The sequence below is a fragment of the Lampris incognitus genome, chromosome 10 (assembly GCF_029633865.1).
Source record: "Lampris incognitus isolate fLamInc1 chromosome 10, fLamInc1.hap2, whole genome shotgun sequence".
NCBI classification, from domain to species: domain Eukaryota; kingdom Metazoa; phylum Chordata; class Actinopteri; order Lampriformes; family Lampridae; genus Lampris; species Lampris incognitus.
The window spans coordinates 6,105,733-6,128,704 of record NC_079220.1 but is presented as its reverse complement, the minus strand read 5'-3'; the positions used below and the strand labels follow the sequence as shown (position 1 = coordinate 6,128,704).

Sequence of the window (22,972 nt, the reverse complement as noted above, 5' to 3'; positions counted from 1 at the left end):
TGGTGGGATGAAGGAAGACAGGAAATGAGGCAAGTGGTGGAGGAAGAAAGGAATGATGGATGGATGGATGGATGGATGGAAAGAGGGAGAGAGACCAGTGTTCAGCTCAGTTTAGTGATCCACAGTGAATAGTGAATGATCCTGTAAGGTTCGCCCCGAGGGGAGTTTCCTGTCAGTACATTATAAGTACTTGTGGTATATTCACTCCTCCAGGCTCACGGTGTTATGTAACGTGGTATTTCTCGTATTTCTGTGTCCACATCACCGAGCACAGAAAGACAGGAAACGGATTTCCCACAGGGCCATTAATGTAGATGATTGAATTAACAACACAGATTGTAATTGCCCCATCAGATGGGAGAAACTCTTATAATGCCTCGATGGGTTCTGGCCGGATTTGGTTGGGCATACACTGCATCCGCGTGGTCTCCGAGAACTCAGAAAAACCTACGTTTGTTGTTGACGTTTTTCTAGCAATTTTTTTTTGTGTTCATGTGCAGTTGGTCAGGAGGAGAAAAAAATGATGGCGCTAGTTCAAAAGCTAACGCTGCTGCAGCCGCTCTTTGCATTTAAAAGACATTTTGCAAAGCTGTTATCAAATGCCTGCATGTTAGGGTTAATACTCCTGCCGGTGCCCCTGACCGAGGCCCGGCAGGAAGAACTGGAGTTGGTCCCCGGGTGCTGCACGGTGGCTGCCCACTGCTCCTAGCTACACAGCTAGCATGGGTTAAAAGCAGAGGAGGGATTTTCCCACAGGGATTAATAAAGTATAAACTACTCCTACTACTACTACTAATTCTCCTTCTCCTTCTCCCTCTCCCTCACTTCCTTCAAAGCTCTTACCCAGTTGTAAGGATCATGAATGAATAGACTCGCTAGCTGGTTGGCTAACGGGTCGGACCCTTTAGTCGACTGGTTAACGTAGTCACCCGTGGCGCAGGAGACGCGGGTTCGCGTCCCGGGTGCCGCGGTTCCTGGCTCCCCCCCGAATTTGCTAAATTGGCGACAGAAGTGGGATGGTGAGACCGTGAGGCCGGGGGACACGCTTCCTGAAGGAGGGGGTAGTGTAACGATCATGAACGACTAGACTCGCTAGCCCTTGCCTGATGGGTCGGACCCTTTAGTCGACTGGTTAACGTAGTCGCCCGTGGTGCGGGAGACCCGGGTTCGCTTCCCGGCTGCCCCCTGAATTCGCTACGTTGGTGTCAGAAGTGGGATGGTGAGACGCGTGTGCCCAGAGGCGTGATGGAGCTGGTATGCTGAAGCGTGGGGACGTGCTTCCCGAAGGAGTCGGGTAGTGTAACGACCACAGAAGACTAGACTGGCTAGCCCGTTGGCTATCAGGTTGGACCCTTTAGTCGACTGGTTAACACAGTTGTCCGTGGTGGGGGAGACCCGGCGGTTCCTGGCTGCCCCCCCCCCCAAGTTCGCCGCATTGTATTTACTGGGATAATGAAGAGAACACAAAACACATATAGATTCTTTATGCAGTCATTGACTGTTAAGCCGCCATGTTCTCGTGAGGTGAAAGGTTACGTTTACGCCACAACTTGACAAATTGATTATCGAAAATGTGCCATTTAATGCAGTTTTCCATTTGGAAACTCGTTCATCTGATGTACCAAATGAACACTGCAATACCCCCCTTTTCCTCCTCAAGCCCATTGTGCGACAGAGTTCAACGCCAGACTTCTCTGTAGCTTACTCCCCCAGATCACCAACATGTCACTCATGGTGTCTGGTGCATGCTCAATAATCCAGGTAAGGAAATACCAGATAGTTGAATCAGTTCATCTGGACACAATGTTTATTGACAAATAAGTCCAGGCCACCACAGGGCCGACACACACTCTAGGGACAATTTAGTGTGGCCGATTCACCTGACCTACGTGTCTTTGGGCTGTGGGAGGAAACCCACGCAGACACGGGGAGAACGTGCAAACGCCACACAGAGGACGACCCGGGATGACCCTCAAGGTTGGACTACCCTGGGGCTCGAACCCAGGACCTTCTTGCCGTGAAGCAAACCACGCTAACCACTGAGCCACCGTGCCGCCCGTCTATCAAACAGCATCCGTTTAAAACCGGTTATTTCTATGCACCGTTCAAATAATTAGGTCTTATAAATCTACACGTTAATCAAGTTTGCAAGCAGACATCTCGAACTGGTTTTGCAAGCTTACATGACAAAGCGTCTTCAGGAACATTAGACCCTACCTGTCAGAGCATGCTGCCCAACTCCTGGTACAGGCTCTTGTAATATCACATCTTGACTACTGCATCTCCTTGCTGGCAGGTCTCCCTGCATGCACTTTCAAACCACTGCAAAGGATCCAGAACGCGGCAGCGCATCGGGTCTTCAACCCACCCAAACCAGCACATGGTTTCACTACGCTCTGCCAGTGAAAGGCGCCTGGCACTTCCGCCACAACAGGGTCCTAAGTCACTAGCCAGACTCTTCTCTTCTGTAGTCCCCCGGTGGTGGAACGAGTTACCAAACTCCATTTGGTCCGCTGAGTCCCTCTCCATCTTTACGAAGAAGCTAAAGACCCAGCTCTCTCTCCAACACCTCCACACCTGATGGTATTAAGGAAAAAAAAAAGGAAATGGGCGTCCAAGTGGCGTGGCGGTCTATTCCGTTGCATGGGGATCGCCAGTTCGAATCCCCGTGTTACCTCCAGCTTGGTCGGGCGTCCCTACAGACACCGTTGGCCTTGTCTGCAGGTGAGAAGCTGGATGTGGGTGTGTGTCCTGGTCGCTGCACTAGCGCCTCCTCTGATCAGTTGGGGCGCCTGTTCGGGAAGGGAGGGGGAAGTGGGGGGCATAGCATGATCCTTCCATGCGCTATGTCCCCCTGGTGAAACTCCTCACTGTCAGGTGAAAAAGAAGTGGCTGGCGACTCCGCATGTATGGGAGGAGGCATGTGGTAGTCTGCAGCCCTCCCCGGATCAGCAGAGGGGGTGGAGCAGAGACCGGGACGGCTCAAAAGAGTGGGGAAGTTAGCCAGGTACAATTGGGGAGAACAAGGGGGGGGGCTTCTATGCACCCTATGCATTGCCTTTGTGCACTGCCTGTTGACACCTATGTCCTATCGGACTTGGACCTAGTTTTTTGGCACTTACTTGCGTTGTTGTCTCCTGATTAGATCCTGGCTTGTGTTGTGTTAACTCAGATGTGCGTCGCTTTGGATAAAAGTGTCTGCTAGATGAAATAGTAACATTGTAACATCTTATGTCAGTGACAGTAATCACCCTTTTAAACTTTGTCACCTCTCTCTCTCTCTCTCTCTCTCTCTCTCTCTCTCTCTCTCTCTCTCTCTCTCTCTCTCTCTCTCTCTCTCTCTCTCTCTCTATATATATATATATACATATATATATATATCTCCAGGACCCGAGGGCCAAACACAAGTTCAAGGTCCACACCTATTCCAGCCCCACCTTCTGTGACCACTGTGGGTCACTCCTCTATGGGCTCCTACACCAGGGCATGAGATGTGATCGTATGTGAACCACACACACACACACACACACACACACACACACACACACACACACACACACACACCTCGGCCCACTGATGTTATCGGCTGATAGTTAGCTAATGTTCTTGTTAGCCACAGATCAGTATATAAGGACAGTTTGTTTGCACATATTCTAAAATTGATATTTCTCCCGGGTCTTACCTGCATTGGTACATGTACTGCATATTGTTTTGTTGGTCCATAAAATATCTTGTCACATCTCATTAGGTCTTGTATTGGTGTTGGAATATGTCTTTATGTTAGTATTAACTAATGGACAATTTTACATCCAAACTTAGGGTCTTGTTGTTGGCAGATATCCACATATCAGCATTACTCATAATTCTTGAATGTGCACACAAACTTAGTGTATCCATGTATATATAACCTTGGTATCAGCTCATTAATTTACACTGGCAGCCTTCAGCGACCCTGTGTCAGAGTTACTGTGTATGTTTACATGCTTTCATAGCATCACTGAAATATTGATGTGCTTGGAATCAGTCTGTTTTTATGAAATGTGTGACGTTTACAGACATGTGTATTTATGTGTGTGTATGTGTGTGTTCCAGACTGCATGATGAACATCCATAAGCGCTGTGTGGCCAACGTGCCCAGCCTGTGTGGGACTGACCACACTGAGAGGAGGGGCCGCATCATGATCTCAGCCGACATCAAGACCAACGTGCTCACCGTCACCAGTGAGTAGCAGCTTACAATACAGAAAGGCACACACAGCGGGCGTCTGGCTGGTGTGGCGGTCTGTTCCGTCACCAACCAACACGGGGATCCCGGTTCGACTCCCGTGTTACCTCCGGCTTGGTCGGGCATCCCTACAGACACAGTCGGCCGTGTCTGCAGGTGGGAAGCCGGATGTGGGTATGTGTCCTGGTCGCTGCACTAGCACCTCCTCTGGTCGGTCGGGGCACCCGTTTGAGGGGGAGGGGGAACTGGGGGGAATATCGTGATCCTCCCACGCCCTATGTCCCCCTGGTGAAACTCCTCACTGTCAGATGAAAAGAAGCGGCTGGTGACTCCACATGTATCGGAGGAGGCATGTGGTAGTCTGCAGCCCTCCTCGGATCAGCAGAGGGGGTGGAGCAGTGACCGGAACGGCTCAGAAGAGTGGGGTAATTGGCCGGATGCAACTGGGGAGAAAAAGGGGGGGGGTGATAAAAAAAATTGGGGCATGCACACACACACACACACACACACACACACACACACACACACATAAATAATATCACAGACTCCGCTGACAATTATTTATTTTCCTGGAACAAATACACACACATGCACACTCGCATATTTACATAAACGATAGCACTGACTCTGCTTAGGCACACACACACACACACACACACACACACACAAACATTATTTGTTTACATGCATAAAAAGTTACAATGTGTATTTCTGTGTGCTGATATTTATCATTCAGCAATTTAGACAACAGTAACACATCAGAATAGAAGCACGCACGCCTGTGTGTGTGTGAAGGGTAATAATGTGTGTTTAGAGGGTGTTGTGTGTGTGTGTGTGTGTGTGTGTGTGTGTGTGGTTGTGATGGATGACTCCTTCCATCCATCCATGCATTAGCTGAACGGCTTATCCTGCTCTCAGGGTCGTGGGGATGCTGGAGCCTATCCCAGCAGTCATTGGGCGACAGGCGGGGAGACACCCTGGACAGGCCGCCAGGCCATCACAGGGCCCACACACACACACACACACACACACACACACACACACACACACACACATTGCACCATTTATCATCTATAGTGTCCGGCCATGTGTTCCACAGGTGTGCTTGAATGACAGGTGATAGTGATGAACTGCAGTTGTGTATCGCCCCCTTGTGGTTAAACTAAAGACGTGCAATGTCAGAATCAGGGGTGCGCATAAAAACCACTCTGTTCCCACACACACACGTTGTTGGTGTATCTCACAGTCATTTTTTTTCACTCTCAATTTCGAGGTAATTCATGTTTCAAGCCATGCAAATTCCTATATAGGGTACCTATCTACCTACCTACCTTCCTACCTACCTACCTATCCTCCTACCTACATGCATACATTTAGACCCAGATCCTTTTGTCTCTGTGCTTTGAATGCGACAGAAGGAGCTGTTGGGTTATTTCATATCACACCAACAAGATTAAAATGGCGTCATGTCCACCATGTGTGACCCGTGTTTCCACAGTGACTCAGATAGGTCAGGTACATCAGATAGCTACCAGGGTCAAAAGAGAGGACATGTTTCATTCCAGGGCATAGACTTGCTCTTGATCTTGTTCCAGCTGAGGGGTCAAACAGGGTCTGGAGTGGTCTTACCGATTGCCAGGGGATGAATGGAGTCTGAAGAAAATGGCAGCTCAAGACTTACAAAGAGGGAGCTGAATCAGCTGTATAATGTATTGCTGATATTCACTTTTACTTACGCAATGCAGCTACTCTGGTTTCCTACGAAGGACATTTCTGTTGGGGTGAATTGGAGTCTCGGGCCATAAACGTCATGCTCTTATGTGCGTGCAAGCTAGTCTGATCATGTAACCTGAGCCAACAGGGAAAGTTGTTGACCATCGTCGTGATATCAGTTGACCGAGCTCGGGTTTGTTTGCTTTACTGAAGCTGAAACTCTTTCAGGAACCCTGATTATGTTGAACACGTTTTGTGAGACAGGGCAGTGCAGTGGTTAGCACGGTCGCCTCACAGCAAGAAGGTCCTGGGTTCGAACCCCGGGGTTGTCCAACCTTGGGGGTCGTCCCGGGTCGTCCTCTGTGTGGAGTCTGTACGTTCTCCCTGTGTCTGCGTGGGTTTGCTCCAGGTGCTCCGGTTTCCCCCCACAGTCCACAGACATGTAGGTCAGGTGAATCGGACGTACTGAAACTGTCCCTAGGTGTGAATGTGTGGGGCCCTGTGGTGGCCTGGCGGCCTGTCCAGGGTGTCTCCCCGCCTGCCGTCCAATGACTGCTGTGATACGCTCCAGCTTCCCACGATCCCTATCCGGATAAGCGGCTTGGATAACTGGATGGATGGACGGGATGTTTCGTGAGACAGGGCTCAGGACTCTCTTTTTAAAGACTACGAGGCATCAACAACTAAAAGTAGTGTCTGTGTGTGTCCGTCCTGTGATGGACTGGCAACATGTCTCTCTGCCTTGGGACAGGCTTCAGCCGATAGAGGCTCTGATCTGGATCCTAGTGTGTACCTATAACTGATGAATAGATGGAGAGCGTCATTCATGCATGTAGTACCATGTACTGCCGACAGATGTCAGTAGAGGTTTACATAGGTTACTTATTCACAGACGTCATCTCTGTGGGTGCTGAGGAGTTTGAGCACCCTCGATGTTGTTCTCTCCAACCTGGCCTGTAGCCTTTCTTCTAGTCTAGTACATGAAATCTTGAGGGGCTTCTCCATTCCGGTCTCTGCTCCACCCCCTCTGCCGATCCGGGGAGGGCTGCAGACTACCACATGCCTCCTCCCATACATGTGGAGTCGCCAGCCGCTTCTTTTCACCTGACAGTGAGGAGTTTCACCAGGGGGACGTAGCGCGTTGGAGGATCACGCTACTCCCCCCACCCCACCCCCCCCCCCGAACAGGCGCCCTGACCGACCAGAGGAGGCGCTAGTGCAGCGACCAGGACACATGCCCACATCTGGCTTCCCACTTGCAGACACGGCCAGTTGTGTCTGTAGGGACACCTGAGCAAGCCGGAGGTAACTCGGGGAATTCGAACTGGTGATCCCCATGCAACAGAATAGACTGCTATACTACCCGGACACCTTGATTTACTCTTATACTAAAGGCAGTGCACACAGACTGCAAGGATGACAGCAAAGAAATGCTGTTGTGTGGGCCCTGTGTGACGGCCTGGCAGCCTGTCCAGGGTGTCTCCCCGCCTGCTGGGATGGGCTCCAGCTGCTGAGAGCAGGATAAGCAGTTTGGATCATGGATGGATGGATGGATAAATAAGTGTTTTGGAATCTGTTGTGTGTGTCCGCCTGTCTGTATGTGTGTGTGTGTGCTGAGTTTGCATAGTTGTCTGCACGTGTGCTTGTGTAAGTCTGTGTGCAGGGCTTGACAATGTGATCATTTGTCATGTTCCAGCGGTGTTGTATCAGGATGATCTCGGGTACTGTCATATTATTATGCACAACTTTGCTGATGATAGTGGGAAACTGTTGCCAAAAATGTCGCACAAAATGAGGTCTGAAATATCTGAGTATTGTGTGAATGGTAGTTTTTGGTTTGATATTATAATTTAGTTAATAGTTTAATATGACAGCCCTCAGCTGGATTGTTAAACGTGGTATTTTTGCATATGTGAGCAGATATCATGATATAGTGATGTTGTGTAAAATCCCCCCATGATCATCATGATAGTATCGCCCAGCAGAGTGTGCATCTGCACTACATGCATGATCACGTGCATGTGTGTGTGTGTGTGAGACAGAGAGAGAGAGAGAGAGAGAGAGAGTGTCTAGGGAGGAGGTAGATAGAGATGGAGGGAGACGATAAGAAAGACACGACAATATGATGAGTGGAGAAAATGATGATTAGACGTAGCTTGTTTTAACATTCACAGAAAATGACAACTGTGGTGCTGCAGGAGGACAGCAGGGTTAAAGTGTATTCGTTCAAATAAAAGAGAATAATGTGTGCTCTATTAAATAGACCTATCGTGGCTTATATCACTTTTCTTTTCTTTTTTTTTATTCTGAGTAACCGGATTGTTTTGTACTCATACACAACATATGGTGTGTGGCGTTTCACTGCTCCTTTATCTGTAGATAGACAGATAGATATTCGTTGTCATCGTCTCTGAGGAAATGTGTTGCCACGGTTTCCACATCAAAATACAAGTTCGTCACATCATAAAAAGGGTTCGGGTTTATACATACTTACACAAATACTCCATATATACCTCCATACACTTAGACATGGTTACAGGTACTACTACATGCAAAATGTGTGTGACATTTTAATGGGACATGGACACACACACACACATTATACTGTGGTTAAATAGACTGATTGTTTTCTATCACAAGGACGCTTTCCATGTGGGCTGTAGCTTTCCTTACAAACTGAGGTGGTGGGAATGGATGCAGTACTTATTCCCATCCATTGGGGTCAGTGTGGAGCTACTAGCGGCCCACTGTCACATTGCAGAGGACCAGAGGAGAAATGTAGCCTGGAGAATGAATTTTAGCATCTCCTAGAACGGTTTTTACCATTTAAGGGTCGAGGAGCCGGTTGAAGTTGCTGTGATGCCGAGAAGCACGTTCATGTTCTGCAGTCCGACTGGCCAGTCTGCCAGCTTATTGATCAGCTGGATCTGGTTTGGACTGGCCGGTCTGCCAGCTTATTGATCAGCTGGATGTGGTTTGGACTGGCCGGTCTGCCAGCTTATTGATCAGCTGGATCTGGTTTGGACTGGCCGGTCTGCCAGCTCATTGATCAGCTGGATCTGGTTTGGACTGGCCGGTCTGCCAGCTTATTGATCAGCTGGATGTGGTTTGGACTGGCCGGTCTGCCAGCTTATTGATCAGCTGGATCTGGTTTGGACTGGCCGGTCTGCCAGCTTATTGATCAGCTGGATGTGGTTTGGACTGGCCGGTCTGCCAGCTCATTGATCAGCTGGATCTGGTTTGGACTGGCCGGTCTGCCAGCTCATTGATCAGCTGGATCTGGTTTGGACTGGCCAGTCTGCCAGCTCATTGATCAGCTGGATCTGGTTTGGACTGGCCGGTCTGCCAGCTCATTGATCAGCTGGATCTGGTTTGGACTGGCCGGTCTGCCAGCTCATTGATCAGCTGGATCTGGTTTGGACTGGCCGGTCTGCCAGCTCATTGATCAGCTGGATCTGGTTTGGACTGGCCGGTCTGCCAGCTTATTGATCAGCTGAATCTGGTTTGGGCTGAAGCAATTCTTCAGCTTTGTGACACGGCTTGATTTCCTGTACTTGGGCGGCACGGTGGCGCAGTGGTTAGTGCGGTCGCCTCACAGCAAGAAGGTTCTGGGTTCGAGCCCTGGCGTAGTCCAGCCTTGGGGGGCATCCCGGGTGTGGAGTTTGCATGTTCTCCCCGTGTCTATGTGGGTTTCCTCCGGGTGCTCCGGTTTCTTCCCACAGTCCAAAGACATGTAGGTCAGGTGAATGGGCCGTACTAAATAGCCCCTAAGTATGAATGTGTGTGTGGTGGGGGGGGGGCCCTGTGTTATGGCCTGGCGGCCTGTCCAGGGTTTCTCCCACCTGCCGCCCAGTGACTGCTGGGATAGGCTCCGGCATCCCTACGACCCTGAGAGCAGGATAAGCGGTTCAATAATGGATGGATGGATTCCAGACATGCAGTGTCTTGCTTTATGAATTCTGGACAAACAGGGTGCTTGTCAACGCATGGGCATTAACCCAGGTCCTTCATCCAGAGGGCAGAATTCCACTTCCTGTTTCTGCATGTATTCTGAGTGCCTTGGTTCAAGTTACAGTCAAGAGGATTTTATATAGAAATGCAAACAAGTGTCCTTAATGATATATGTATTGTCGCTGATGTTGGAAAATAGTTGATCCACAAACATCCAAATCCGGAACGCCTTTGTGGTCGCTCACTTTAATGGTTAGGGTTGAGAAGGCGTTTTATGTCTTGTGATGTAGGAGGAAGAAGGCAGGTAGTGACACATTTTAATAAGTAGCAAAGTTTTTGTGTCTAACAAGCACAGATATGACAAGCTAATGTGTAAAAGAGCTTCACCAGCAGACAGTACACCACCCATAAGTAAAACTTAGGTTCAACCATGTTTTCTTTTGTCTGGCAGTGGAGAAGATGCTGACACAACAGCACTGGTTACTACGGACGGGCGGATCAATACCAAAGTATCAGTACTCCAATCCTGGTGGTTAGGTTTTGAGAATCAAACCTCATATTTAAAAAAAATCGATACCAGGTACTGTGATCTATCTAGTGATATACAATATATATTTTTATTTTCATGTTTTTAAATTGTTATTTAGGATAGGGTCTACTTTTCCTTCTGCCTTCTTGCTCCGCTCCTAGTTTATAGAAAGGTAGAGGCACAGCACCACACAGAGAAACTTGCTGCCTGCCATTCAGTAGAGAAGTCTTGAGTTTTGGTATTTTATTTAATACTAATCCCAAGGCTTTCAGATGTAACTGTTTGGTGCCTGTATTCAACAAGTTTCACACTAGAAATCACAAATATTTCCAGCTTTTGTATACACAAGACTTTTTAAAGGGATACTAGCCTTAATAATAATGATAATAATGATAATAACAATAATAATAATTTTATTTATATAACACTTTTTGAAAACAATGTTGCAAAGTGCTTCACAAAAGAAATAAAAGCAGCAAGGCAAAAATAAGAGTAAGACCAAATAAGTAAGAGTAAAAATAAAAACAATATAAATAAAAGCAAAATGTCTTTAAAAAGAATAAAATAAAAACGTTTTCATAAAAGATAGTGTTAGAAAAGCACTTTATACGTTTTTGATTTATTAATATTATTATTATTATTAGGACATTTTATATTATTTTAAACATATTTTATTAATATTTTCCTAAAATAAAAATAAGAAATAAAATGTTTTTCATAAACAAAAATAAAAACTTTCATAAAAAGAAAAGTTTTAAGGTGAGATTTAAGGGAAGATAGAGACTTGGTTTGCCTTAGTTCAACAGGAAGAGTATGGCTTGGTATCGGATTGAAAAGAAATCAGCCCTGTCACCCATCCCTACTGCTGACTCCGGTTCGTTTTGAATGGACATCTTGAGATTTAGAGCGATCAAACAACACTGCAGTTACCAAGTATCACCATAGGTGTCAGTATGATCAACAAAAACAAAGGTCTTCATATTTGTATCTTTAAAGCCTCAATCCCTTGAAGGATAATTCTGGCTTTTTACAACCTGGGTCTTATCTTTGTAGTTTTTGCCATCTTGGATATCGGTTATGATTCATTTTACTCACCGGCTTCATTTTGTAGGCTTTGGACATGGGACCACTGCTGGACTCAGCTTTACAATGGTGTCGTATGGGACGACTGAACACGAACATTGGCACATTTGAACCCAATTATCAGTCCAATATAAGCCAGGAATCAGGAACAGGAGCACTTTATTTTTATACGGAGTACCGATTACCCGCAGCCCACAGCAGTGCAACACAAAGACAAAAACACATATCCAAAAACCTACAAGAACTTCAAGAACAAACATACTAACTAACACATATATCCAAACTAAAAAAAAAAAAACACTGTCCAAGGCAACGAACGCCAGCTAGGATGACTGCCGGTCTGCATGGGCTAGCAGTTAGCTTAGCCTGCCCTGCTTCCGCGTCCTATCAGACCGCCCTCAGTGCTTCCTCCTCAGATGCAGCTCCAGCCAGGGGCCGTGGTCCTTGGGCCCACCAGTCGCACCACCAGGCTCCCCCAGCTGATCCAACGCCAGCTCTCCCAGCCAGACACCCATGGTGTTATCGGAACTGGCGGTCTGCATAGGCTAGCAGTTAGCATAGCCTACCCCGCTTCCTCGTCCTGTCACCCCGCCCTCGGTTTTACCGCCTTGGTCGCAGCTCCAGGCAGGGCTGTGGTCCCTGGGCCCACAGGACGCAGCGGACCGAGCTCTCCCAGCCGATCCAGGACCAGCCCTCCCAGCCATCAAACTAAGACAAAACTTAAACGCAGACATAGACAAAGACAGTGCGTGGTCGGTACTGGGTGAGTTCGCTGCAAACGTGAATTCTCGCTGCCATCTTCCCACACCGGAAGCAGAAAACCACCTATTTTTTAGTGAAATTGAAAATAAAAGTTAAAAGCTATGACCTAAAATGTCTATGGGGGATGACATTGCTGATCTACTTCCTGGTTCGACCTACAGGAAGTAGCAGCCTATACTTACCATAGGTAGTAGTAACCATTTATAAACTGGCCGGCCAGCACAATAGAGAAGTCATAGATAATGGACAGTCATGGACACAGTCTGACTGACACACTAGGGGGCGTTTGTTGTTTAAGGGACACGTTTAACACTCCTGCTCACTTGTCCCATAAGACACCGTTGTAAAGCTGAGTCCAGCGGTGGTCCTGTGTCGAAAATCTACTCAAACAAGACGATGAGTACAATTGTACAACAACCAACATGCACGAGGGCAAAAACTACAAATATAAGACTAGATAGATGACGTAGTGCCCACCAGCCGTCATACACTGAAATGAAAATGAAGTTTAACCACTGTTTCACACCAGATTCCAGTCTGTCCTATGACTCCAGGATACTGAAGAGGGATTATCTCCAGTATCCTGTACCGCTAATGGAGTCTACGGTGCAGGGAAGGTACCGTGGTACCATGTCTGTGTACCACAGTACACAGGAATCCTACTAAGAATCCTATGAGACGGTGTCACATGGGAGAAGGGGAACCGCAAACGCCCACACACACAATCCCAACATATATTCTGCTGCTGCAGCACTCTCTCTCTCTCTCTCCCTCTCTCTCTCTCTCTCTCTCTCTCTCTCTCTCTCCCTCTCTCTCTCTCTCTCTCTCTCTCTCTCTCCTCTCTCTCTCTCTCTCTCTCTCTCTCTCTCTCTCTCTCTCTCTCTTTCTCCGTCTCTCTCTCTCTCTCTCTCCTCTCTCTCCCTCTCCCTCTCTCTCTCTCTCTCTCTCTCTCTCTCTCTCTCTCTCTCTCTCTCTCTCTCCCTCTCTCTCTCTCTCTCTCTCTCTCTCTCTCTCTCCCCTCTCCCCCTCTCTCTCTCTCTCTCCTCTCTCTCTCTCTCTCTCTCTCTCTCTCTCTCTCTCTCTCTCTCTCTCTCCTCTCTCTCTCTCTCTCTCTCTCTCTCGGTCCCCTCTCTCTCTCTCTCTCTCTCTCTCTCTCTCTCGGTCCCTCTCTCTCTCTCTCTCTCTCTCTCTCTCTCTCTCTCTCTCTCTCTCTCTCTCTCTCTCTCTCTCTCTCTCTCTCTCTGTCTGTTTCTCTCTGCATGTGTGTCTGTCCTCCTACAGATGATGTGATTTGGGCCGTCTCAGACAAAAGATGACTAAACGTGGCGATATCTTTGGTCGTGGCTCCAAAACGGTGGTCCTATACGTCGCCCTGTGAGAGGGGTCCAAAGACGGCCGTTAATAGGATCTTGCGACCGAAGACAACCTCGGACAAAAGTCCGACAGTGTCCGAAATGTGGGATGACCATCTCACAACGTGACGGCTGCTACGACCTACGTCTGCTAACCAACCAATAGAAATGCAGCACGAAACGACGCACTGATCAACGCCACGCAGACTCTTTGCTGGCGCTAAACACAAACAAACAGACTTGTTAGCATCTGTGACCCGAATGTGATGGATTCAACAAAACGAGCTAAAGCGAGCTAACAAAATGAGCAACAAAACGAGCTGCGGCGACTATTCAAAGGACCGGATTCCTGCTTGGCGTCCTGTTGCTCTACCAGCGGCGTAGATTGGTTACACGCAATGACGCATGCTGATGACGTTTTTATGGACTTGCGTCGTAGCCTGCGATTCAGTAGTGTTGTCATCATACAGTCTACATACGTCACACTTGATGTCGTACCCACGTTTCTTAGATCCATACCGCACAGCGTGGCTCGCAGTAGACTTATAGGATCGCTAAAACCTCAGTCTGTAGGAGGCTTTCTCTCTCGCTTTCTCTCTGTCTGTCGCTCTCTCCCCTACTCTCTTTCTCTCTCTCTTTGTCTCGTTCCTTCTCTCTTACTCTTTTTTTTGTCTCCCCCTTTCTCTGTCTTTCTGTCTGTCTTTCTCTTTCTTTCTGTCCTCTCACTTTCTCTTTTTCTGTCTTTCTCTCCTTTCTTTCTATCTATGTCTTTCTCTCCTTCTTTCTTTCTATCTATGTCTTTCTCTCTCTCTGTCTGTCTCTCTTACTCAGTCTCTCTCTCACATTCTCTCTGTCTCTCTCCTACTCTCTTTCTCTCTCTCTTTGTCTCTTCCTCTCTTTCCTCTTTGTCTTTCTCTCTTTGTCTCTCTCTATCTCTCTGACTTTTAGTATGCTTCTCACCCTACATCCTCTCAATTCAGTTCAGTTCAGTTTAATTCAGTTCAGTTCAGTTTATTTCAGTTCAATTCAGTCCAGTTTAATTCAGTTCAGTTCAGTTCAGCTCAGTTCAGTTTAATTCAGTTCAGTTTAATTCAGTTCAGCTCAGTTCAGCTCAGTTCAGTTTAATTCAGTTCAGTTTAATTCAGTTCAGTTCAGTTTATTTCAGTTCACTTCAGTTTAATTCAGTTCAGTTTATTTCAGTTCACTTCAGTTTAATTCAGTTCAGTTTATTTCAGTTCAGTTCAGTTTAATTCAGTTCAGTTCAGTTTATTTCAGTTCACTTCAGTTTATTTCAGTTCAGTTTATTTCAGTTCAATTCAGTTCAGTTTAATTCAGTTCAGCTCAGTTCAGCTCAGTTCAGTTTAATTCAGTTCAGTTTAATTCAGTTCAGTTCAGTTTATTTCAGTTCACTTCAGTTTAATTCAATTCAGTTCAGTTTATTTCAGTTCAGTTTATTTCAGTTCACTTCAGTTTAATTCAGTTCAGTTCAATTCAGTTCAGTTTAATTCAGTTCAGCTCAGTTCTGTTCAGATCAGTTTAATTCAGTTCAGTTAAGTTTAATTCAGTTCAGTTCAGTTTAATTCAGTTCACTTCAGTTTAATTCAGTTCAGTTTAACTCAGTTCAGTTCAGTTTAATTCAGTTCAGTTAAGTTTAATTCAGTTCAGTTCAGTTTAATTCAGTTCACTTCAGTTTAATTCAGTTCAGTTCAGTTTAATTCAGTTAAGTTCACTTTGCTGGCATGACAAGACCAAGGCATTTGTACTGCCGCCAAATCACAGTACACATAAATATTACAATGAACAATGAGTGAACAACACAGAAACAACCCCAGTCCCTCCCCCCCCTCTCTCTCTCTTTCTTTTTTCTTTGCTCTCTTGGTGTGTCTCTGCCTCTCTTACACACTAACACTTACATGAAGGCAAAAAACTTACACACACACACTTAACACATGCGTAGAAATTCAAAAGCACTCTCTTGCTTTCCCGTCCCCTTTCTCTTTGTGTCTCTTGAGCGCACACACACACACACACACATGGGGGTCCTGTCCTATGAGGGTATTGGGCTGCTGTGCTGGTACCCCCCCCCCCTTCCCAGCATGTAATGGTCACATAGAACGGGCGTCATGTAATATTCATGTGACCAGCCTCAGCGACGGCGTAGCGCTGCCGTGGGTCACCTCGTGTAGCTACTGAACACAGTTGCACACAAAAACCCAAACTCCCTTTTATTTTATTCCCACTTGAAGTTTTTTCCTGTTTTGTTTTCATTCGGGCTTTTGCCCTTTTCCCATTTTTGCGATAAGAACGTTTGCGTAATCGACTACCTTAATAAAAGCCAAAGGGCTGCTGAAGGACCAAACGGTCCTCTACTGTAGAGAACCATGTCTCCAGGACCAAAGCATATCTAGTAGTAACCAAGAGTGTCTTACAGCAGCTAAGTGTTTAAAAAGGAAGTGAAGGAATCCAAGACAAGGATAGGTCTCTTTTTTTGTGGACCCCTCCCCCCCTCCACTTTTCTCACCAATTGTCCTTGGCCAATTACCCCACTCTTCCAAGCCGTCCCGGTCACTGCTCCGCCCCCTCTGCCGAGGGCTGCAGACCACCACATGCCTCCTCCCATACATGTGGAGTCACCAGCTGCTTCTTTTCACCTGACAGTGAGGAGTTTCACCAGGGAGACGTAGCGTGTGGGAGGATCACGCTACCCCCCCCCAGTTACCCCCCTCCCAACCCAACCCAGCCCAACCCAACCGGCGCCACGATGGACTGGAGGTGGGGGTAGTGCAGCAACCAGGACACATACCCACATGCGGCTTCCCACCCACAGACACAGTCAATTGTGTCTGTAGGGATGCCCGACAAAGCCGGAGGTAACACGGGGATTCGAACCGGCGATACGCGTGTTGGTAGGCAACGAAATAGACCGCTACGCCACCCGGACGCCCGATAGGTCTCTTTTGCAAAGTGTGCTAAAAAAAAAAAAAACAGAAAACTCACAGTTCGGTAAATGGTCAAAATAGGAAATAGGTGCATCTGGGTGGTGTGGTGGTCCATTCCATTGCCTACCAACACAGACATCGCCAGTTCGAATCCCCGTGTTAACTCCGACTTGGTCAGGCGTCCCTCCAGACCAAATTGGTCGTGTCTGCGGGTTTGGAAGCCGGATGTGGGTATCGGTCCTGGTCACTGCACTAGCGCCTCCTCTGGTCGGTCGGGGCTCTTGTTCGGGGGGGGGGGACTAGGGGAAATAGCCCCCCCCACACACACACACACACACACAGAAAACTCACAATTTGGCAAATGGTGAAAATAGGAAGTAGGTCGTATTACTGCTTGGGTTTTAAGAGTTCCATTTCCTCTTTGACATCATCCACGACAACAAATACCCAACCTAAACGCACACATACAGCTGTAACGGGCTTCGGTTCACGGTGTCCCCCCTCGCAGACCGGTTTTAAGTGGATGTTCGGGCGCTGGCAGAAAGCCGCGCGGGCCAGCCCGGCTAGCCCGGCTAGGCATTAGCGCAGCGCCGCTTGTGCCGTACAGCCCCGGCCTGTCATGTCCGCTCAGCAGCTACATGAGGCGCATTCATCACTGAGCTGCAGCCGCTGAGTGCTTTGTGCCGTCTGTGCTGCGGCGCCGCTGGGCGCTCATGCATGTACGGCCATTAAGTGTTAGCGCGTGTGTGCGTTTTCCTGCACGTGTGTGTGTACGTATGCCCTCCTCTTGTGCATTCAAGTCGGTTTGTGTGTGTGTGTAAGTGTGTTCTTAAGTGTGTCCCGGGCGAGCAGCTTAAGAACAGCGGCGCTGGCCCTGCTCCGCTTCTGGTAATTGGATGTGACCTCACGACTTGACCGTCGACTGCAATTACACACTAATAAACGCACATGCAAACACATACACACACACACGCTCAGATTCAAACACAGGGGGCGTTACGCTTCTGGAATACAATTACCGCTCAAATAATAGTTGCCACAATAAGGGGATTAGTGTTCGAGCCCGCGACCTTCATTCGTCCACATGGTCATTGCAAACATATCTGGCAACCCTGTGGCTTTCCCCCCCCATTTAACTGTGAGAGGTTATGACACATGCTACTGCGGGTGTGCGCGTGTGTGTGTGTGTGTGTGTGTGTGTGTGTGTGTGTGTGTAGAGATGTTTTTGGCCAGTAATTTACTAGGCGGGTCCAGCCTCAGTCAAGGAGAAACGCCTGCAGGAAATGCTGCCCAGAGTAATTTAATTTTCAATTTGTTTCAGCGCAGACTTTCAGAGTTATGTGGGCTAAATACAGGTTGAGAGACCTCCTCCACCCCGCCGAGGAGGTAGCTGAAACGCTGCCAGGACACGCGGACGCACACACACACACACACACACACACACAAACCATAACGCATATACTTCACATGCACGCCCATAACACACATTCTCATACACATCCAGACACATTACTCACACACACACACACACACACACACACAGCACACATGTATACACATACACAACTACACATTAGTAACACAATCACGCACTTAGAGGCGTCCCCCCCCCCCCTCTTGTCCCTCATTAGTTCTTCTGCACTTTCTCCTTCTCTTTCTGTTGTTGTTGTTGTTTGGTTGGGTGCCTGGCAGGATAATCATGGACCCTCTGGATGGTTTATGCTTTAGGCCCCCGATCTGTATCGGCTGAAGCACTTTTAATAAAGTGGATGTTAAAATATGATATTCATTCTCTCTCTCTCTCTCTCTCTCTGTCTCTCTCTCTCTCTCTCTCTCTCTCTCTCTTCCAGTCAAAGAAGGCAGGAACCTCGTTCCTATGGACCCCAACGGTCTGTCAGACCCCTATGTTAAACTTAAACTGATCCCAGACCCGCGAAGCGAGAGCAAACAGAAGACCAAGACCATCAAATGCTGCCTGAACCCCACCTGGAACGAGACCTTCAAATTGTAAACTTTTTTTATATATATATATGTGTGTGTGTCTGTGTCTGGTGCTTTTAATATCTTTATTTGTCAGTGTTTCCCAATCAGTGTTTCCCAATCCAGTTCTCAAGGACCGCATCTCCTGCAGGTTTTCTCTCTAATCCTTTGAGGTAGGCAGGCTTGGGCATCCAGGAAGCGTAGCGGTCTATTCCATTGCCTACCAACACGGGGTTCGCCGGCTCAAATCCCCGTGTTACCTCTGGCTTGGTCGGGTGTCCCTACAGACACAATTGGCTGTGTCTGCGGGTGGGGAGCCGGATGTGGGTATGTGTCCTGGTCGCTGCACTAGCGCCTCCTCTGGTCGGTCAGGGCACCTGTTTGGGGGGGGGAATAGTGTGATCCTCCCACGTGCTACGTCCCCCTGGCGAAACTCCTCACTGTCAGGTGAAAACAAGCGGCTGGCGACTCCACATGTATCGGAGGAGGCATGTGGTAGTCTGCAGCCCTCCCCGGATCAGCAGAGGGGGTGGAGCAGCAACCAGGACAGCTCGGAAGAGTGGGGTAATTGTCCAAGTACAACTGGGGAGAAAAGGGGGGGGTCAAAAAAAGCGCTTAATTTCGACAGGTTTGCAACACCTGAAATAATTAAGGGCTATAATATGATTGGTTGAGTAGTTACAAGCGGGTCTACCTGTTAAGGCTCAGGGGGTAGGGGTTCCTTGAGGACTCGTGAGGGAACTTCTGCTTTCAAATATAACACAGGTGAACAGGTTCAAGAAAATATACTTCATGACCTATCCAAACAAAACAGAAATAGTGAACATGAGTCCTGGTTAGGGTCATTATGTATGCAGGACTTAGCTACAGACGTGGGCACAAGTCCATGAGTACTGGGATGGCATCCAGCGCTTCACTTGTGCCCCGTCTGTAGGGTTAGTGGTTGTGTCAGGAAGGGCACCCGACGTCAAATTTTGCCAAATCAGTATGCGGATTGACAAGACCATACCGGTTCGGTCGAGGCCCGGGTTAACGACCGTCATTGGTGCTGTGCCCTCACACGGTACCCATGGAAACTGTTAAATCCGCTGTGGCGATCCCCGAGAAACAGGGAAAAAGCCAAAAGAAGAAGCTGTGTGCAGGCCTTAATGTGAGTGTGATGGTTAGGTCACAGAAACTGTTTGACTTACAAAGCTCAGTATATCTACAACATTATCTGGAGAACAGTATCCTTCCCCCCACGCCCGCCTATCGCTCCCAGCCATCTAAATGGCTATGATAAGCTATCGGGATACCTGGGATAAATAAAGTGTATATCTCCGGAAACACCTCTGCCAAGACAAGCCCTGCACAGAAGTGGCCTTTGTACAAGTTCTGTGTCAAGCTGCAGACTCACTAAACTTCTCCCACATTTTGCCCAATTGACAGTGTAGGAGCCAAAATGTTTATATTTCAGACTGCAGTGTCTCGTGCTCCCTTTGTGTTTGAGTCAACTCCCTAGTGGCTGCAGCGGATGGGCTGCTGGGATATAAGGGCAAGTGATGCGACATGGAAGGTGTGGCCGAAGCAGGAAGAGACAGTCTTTGACCCTACTATCTCAAGTCCAGGCAGAAGTTTGCCTTCAAGCCGTTGTGCCAGAAAGTGACACGGTGGCCCAGTGGTTACCTCTATTGCCTCACAGCAAGGAGGTCCTGGGATCGAACCCTCCCAGGCCCTCCCGGGTCCTTTCTGTGTGGAGTTTGCATGTTCTCCCCGTGTCTGCGTGGGTTTCCTCCGGGTGCTCCGGTTTCCTCCCACCATCAAAAAGACATGCATGTTCGGGTTAATACTCCTGCCTGTGCCCTTGAGCAAGGCAATGGAAAGAAGAACTGGAGTTGGTCCTGGGGCGCTGCAGCTGCCCACTGCTCCTATACAATAGGATGGGTTAAATGCAGAGAACACATTTTGTTGTAAGAATACAATACCAAATAAAGAGGCTTTGTTTCTGCCAGAAAGCCTTTCTAATAGAAGCTTTAGGTTAAGGTTAGGATTAGGTTGAGGGTTAGCTATCAGCTGGGTTAAAGTTAGCTATTGGTTTGGGCGTCTTGGTAGCGTAGCCGTCTATTCCGTTGCCTACCAACACGGGGATCGCCGGTTCGAATCCCCGTGCTACCTTCGGCTTGGTCCGGCGTCCCTACAGACACAATTGGCCGTGTCGGCGGTTAGGAAGCCAGTTGTGGATATGTGTCCTGGTAGCTGCACTAGCGCCTCCTCTGGTCGGTCGGGACTCCTGTTTAGGGGGGAGGGGGAACTGGGGGGAATAGCGTGATCCTCCCACGCGCTACGTCCCCCTGGTGAAACTCCTCACTGTCAGGTGAAAAGAAGCGGCTGGTGACTCCACATGTATGGGAGGAGGCATGTGGTAGTCTGCAGCCCTCCCCAGATCTGCAGAGGGGGTGGAGCAGCGACCGGGACGGCTTGCAAGAGTGGGGTAATTGGCCGGATGTAATTGGGGATCGGTTAAGGTAAGCATTAGGTTGAGATAAGTTTAAGGGTAGGTTAAGTTTAGGCAAGTTCAGTGAATTTGCCTGAAAGTCCTGATGCGTTCTGGTAGAAAGCCCTGATGCATTCTGGTAGAAAGTCCTGATGCGTTCTGGTAGAAAGTCCTGATGCATTCTGGCAGAAAGCCCTGATGCATTCTGGTAGAAAGCCCTGATGCATTCTGGTAGAAAGCCCGGAGGCAAACTTCTCCTGTGTGCAGGCTGCCACAGACGCTGCTCCAACTTTGTTTAAAACAATCTTAAATTTATCCTTTCAATCCTAACTTCATCTAAGTGTTTGAACTTGGGAGCGTTGTATTCTTTTGCCATTTATCATAAATGGTGCTTTATTTTTTGGACAACGTCCTGCTGTGGACCGTGGATTATTTTTGGATGTGGAGGGTCATACAGTTTTGTTCATCCACCATAGTGGTTATCAACTAAAGGAAAAATAACCACTAAAGACAGTTGGCAGAACTTCCCTCAGCCCGCCTCCCTGAATTACATTTGCCATGTCCAATAAACTGACACGCTGGCGCAGTGGTCAGATTCAGATTCAGACAACTTCATTTATCCCAGAAGGCAGTTCAGTTCCACAGTCTACCCAGACCATACACAAACTCACAGACAAGTGGGACTCATCAGTATGTCAGAGACAACAGACAGATCAGTACATGGGCAAGAGATGCACACCGGCACCCTAGTCTGGCCTTGCATGCAGACTCGCGGTCGCCTCACAGCAAGAAGGTCCTGGGTTCAAGCCCCGGGGTAGTCCAACCTTGGGGGTCGTCCCGGGTCGTCCTCTGTGTGGAGTTTGCATGTTCTCCCCGTGTCTGCGTGGGTTTCCTCCGGGGGCTCCGGTTTCCTCCCACAATCCAAAGACATGTAGGTCAGGTGAATCGGTCATACTAAATTGTCCCTAGATGTGAATGTGTGTGTGTTTGTGTGTGTGTGGAGGGGGGTGGGGGGGGCTGTGATGGACTGGCGGCTTGTCCAGGGTGTCTCCCTGCCTGCTGCCCAATGACTGCTGGGCTAGTCTCCAGCATCCCCATGACCCTGAGAGCAGGATAAGTGGCTTGGATAATGGATGCATGTCCAATAAACTACTTAGATGAGCGTCGCTGTAATAATGGCTTATAATAATGGTTTTTAATAATGGTTTATTGTAATGGTTTATAATGATAATGGTTTATAGTAATGGTTTATAATGATAATGGTTTATAGTAATGGTTCATAATAATGTTTTATAATAATGGTTTATTATAATGGTTTTTAATAACAGTTTATTGTAATGGTTTATGATAATAATGGTTTATTATAATGGTTTATTATTATGGATTATAATAATGGTTTATAATGATAATGGTTTATAGTAATGGTTCATAATAATTTTTTATAATAATGGTTTATTATAATGGTTTTTAATAACAGTTTATTGTAATGGTTTATAATAATAATGGTTTATTATAATGGTATATAATAATGGTTTATAATAATAATGGTTTATTATAATGGTATATAATAATGGTTTATTATTATGGATTATAATAATGGTTTATGGTAATGGTTTAGTTTAAACTTCATCAGGTGTTTGTCAGTAAACATCTAGCTAGTGAGCAGACAAAGCTAACAGTAGCTAGCATAACATTGAGTTGTGTAAGTGTGCCTGTGTGTGTGTCTTTCATCCACAGAAGACATTTCTGATTCAGACCGGGGGTCAGAGCCTCATGTCCACCAGCCCCTGGACATAACACGGACATGTTTCACTGTTCCACCAACACCTTGCCCCTTTTCTCTGTCATTTTAATCTGGTGTTATCTTGTGTACCTTTGAGCAAAGCTGCTGTCAGATTTGAGGCGGAGCTTGTTATGGGGGCAGGGTATAGTAGAGGTTACTGGGCACTGATTAGCAGATGGCTG

General features: G+C 47.5%; 1 protein-coding gene across 1 annotated transcript in view; it reads left to right on the top strand.

Annotated features, from left to right (window-relative positions):
• prkcbb (protein kinase C, beta b) overlaps positions 1–22,972 on the top strand; it is a 170,099-nt gene that overhangs the window by 90,552 nt on the left and 56,575 nt on the right. Inside the window, exons 4-6 of the mRNA XM_056287403.1 lie at positions 3,388–3,499; positions 4,093–4,221; positions 18,405–18,561. Of these exons, the coding sequence (XP_056143378.1) occupies positions 3,388–3,499; positions 4,093–4,221; positions 18,405–18,561 (398 nt within the window). The remainder of the gene's footprint in view (positions 1–3,387; positions 3,500–4,092; positions 4,222–18,404; positions 18,562–22,972) is intronic.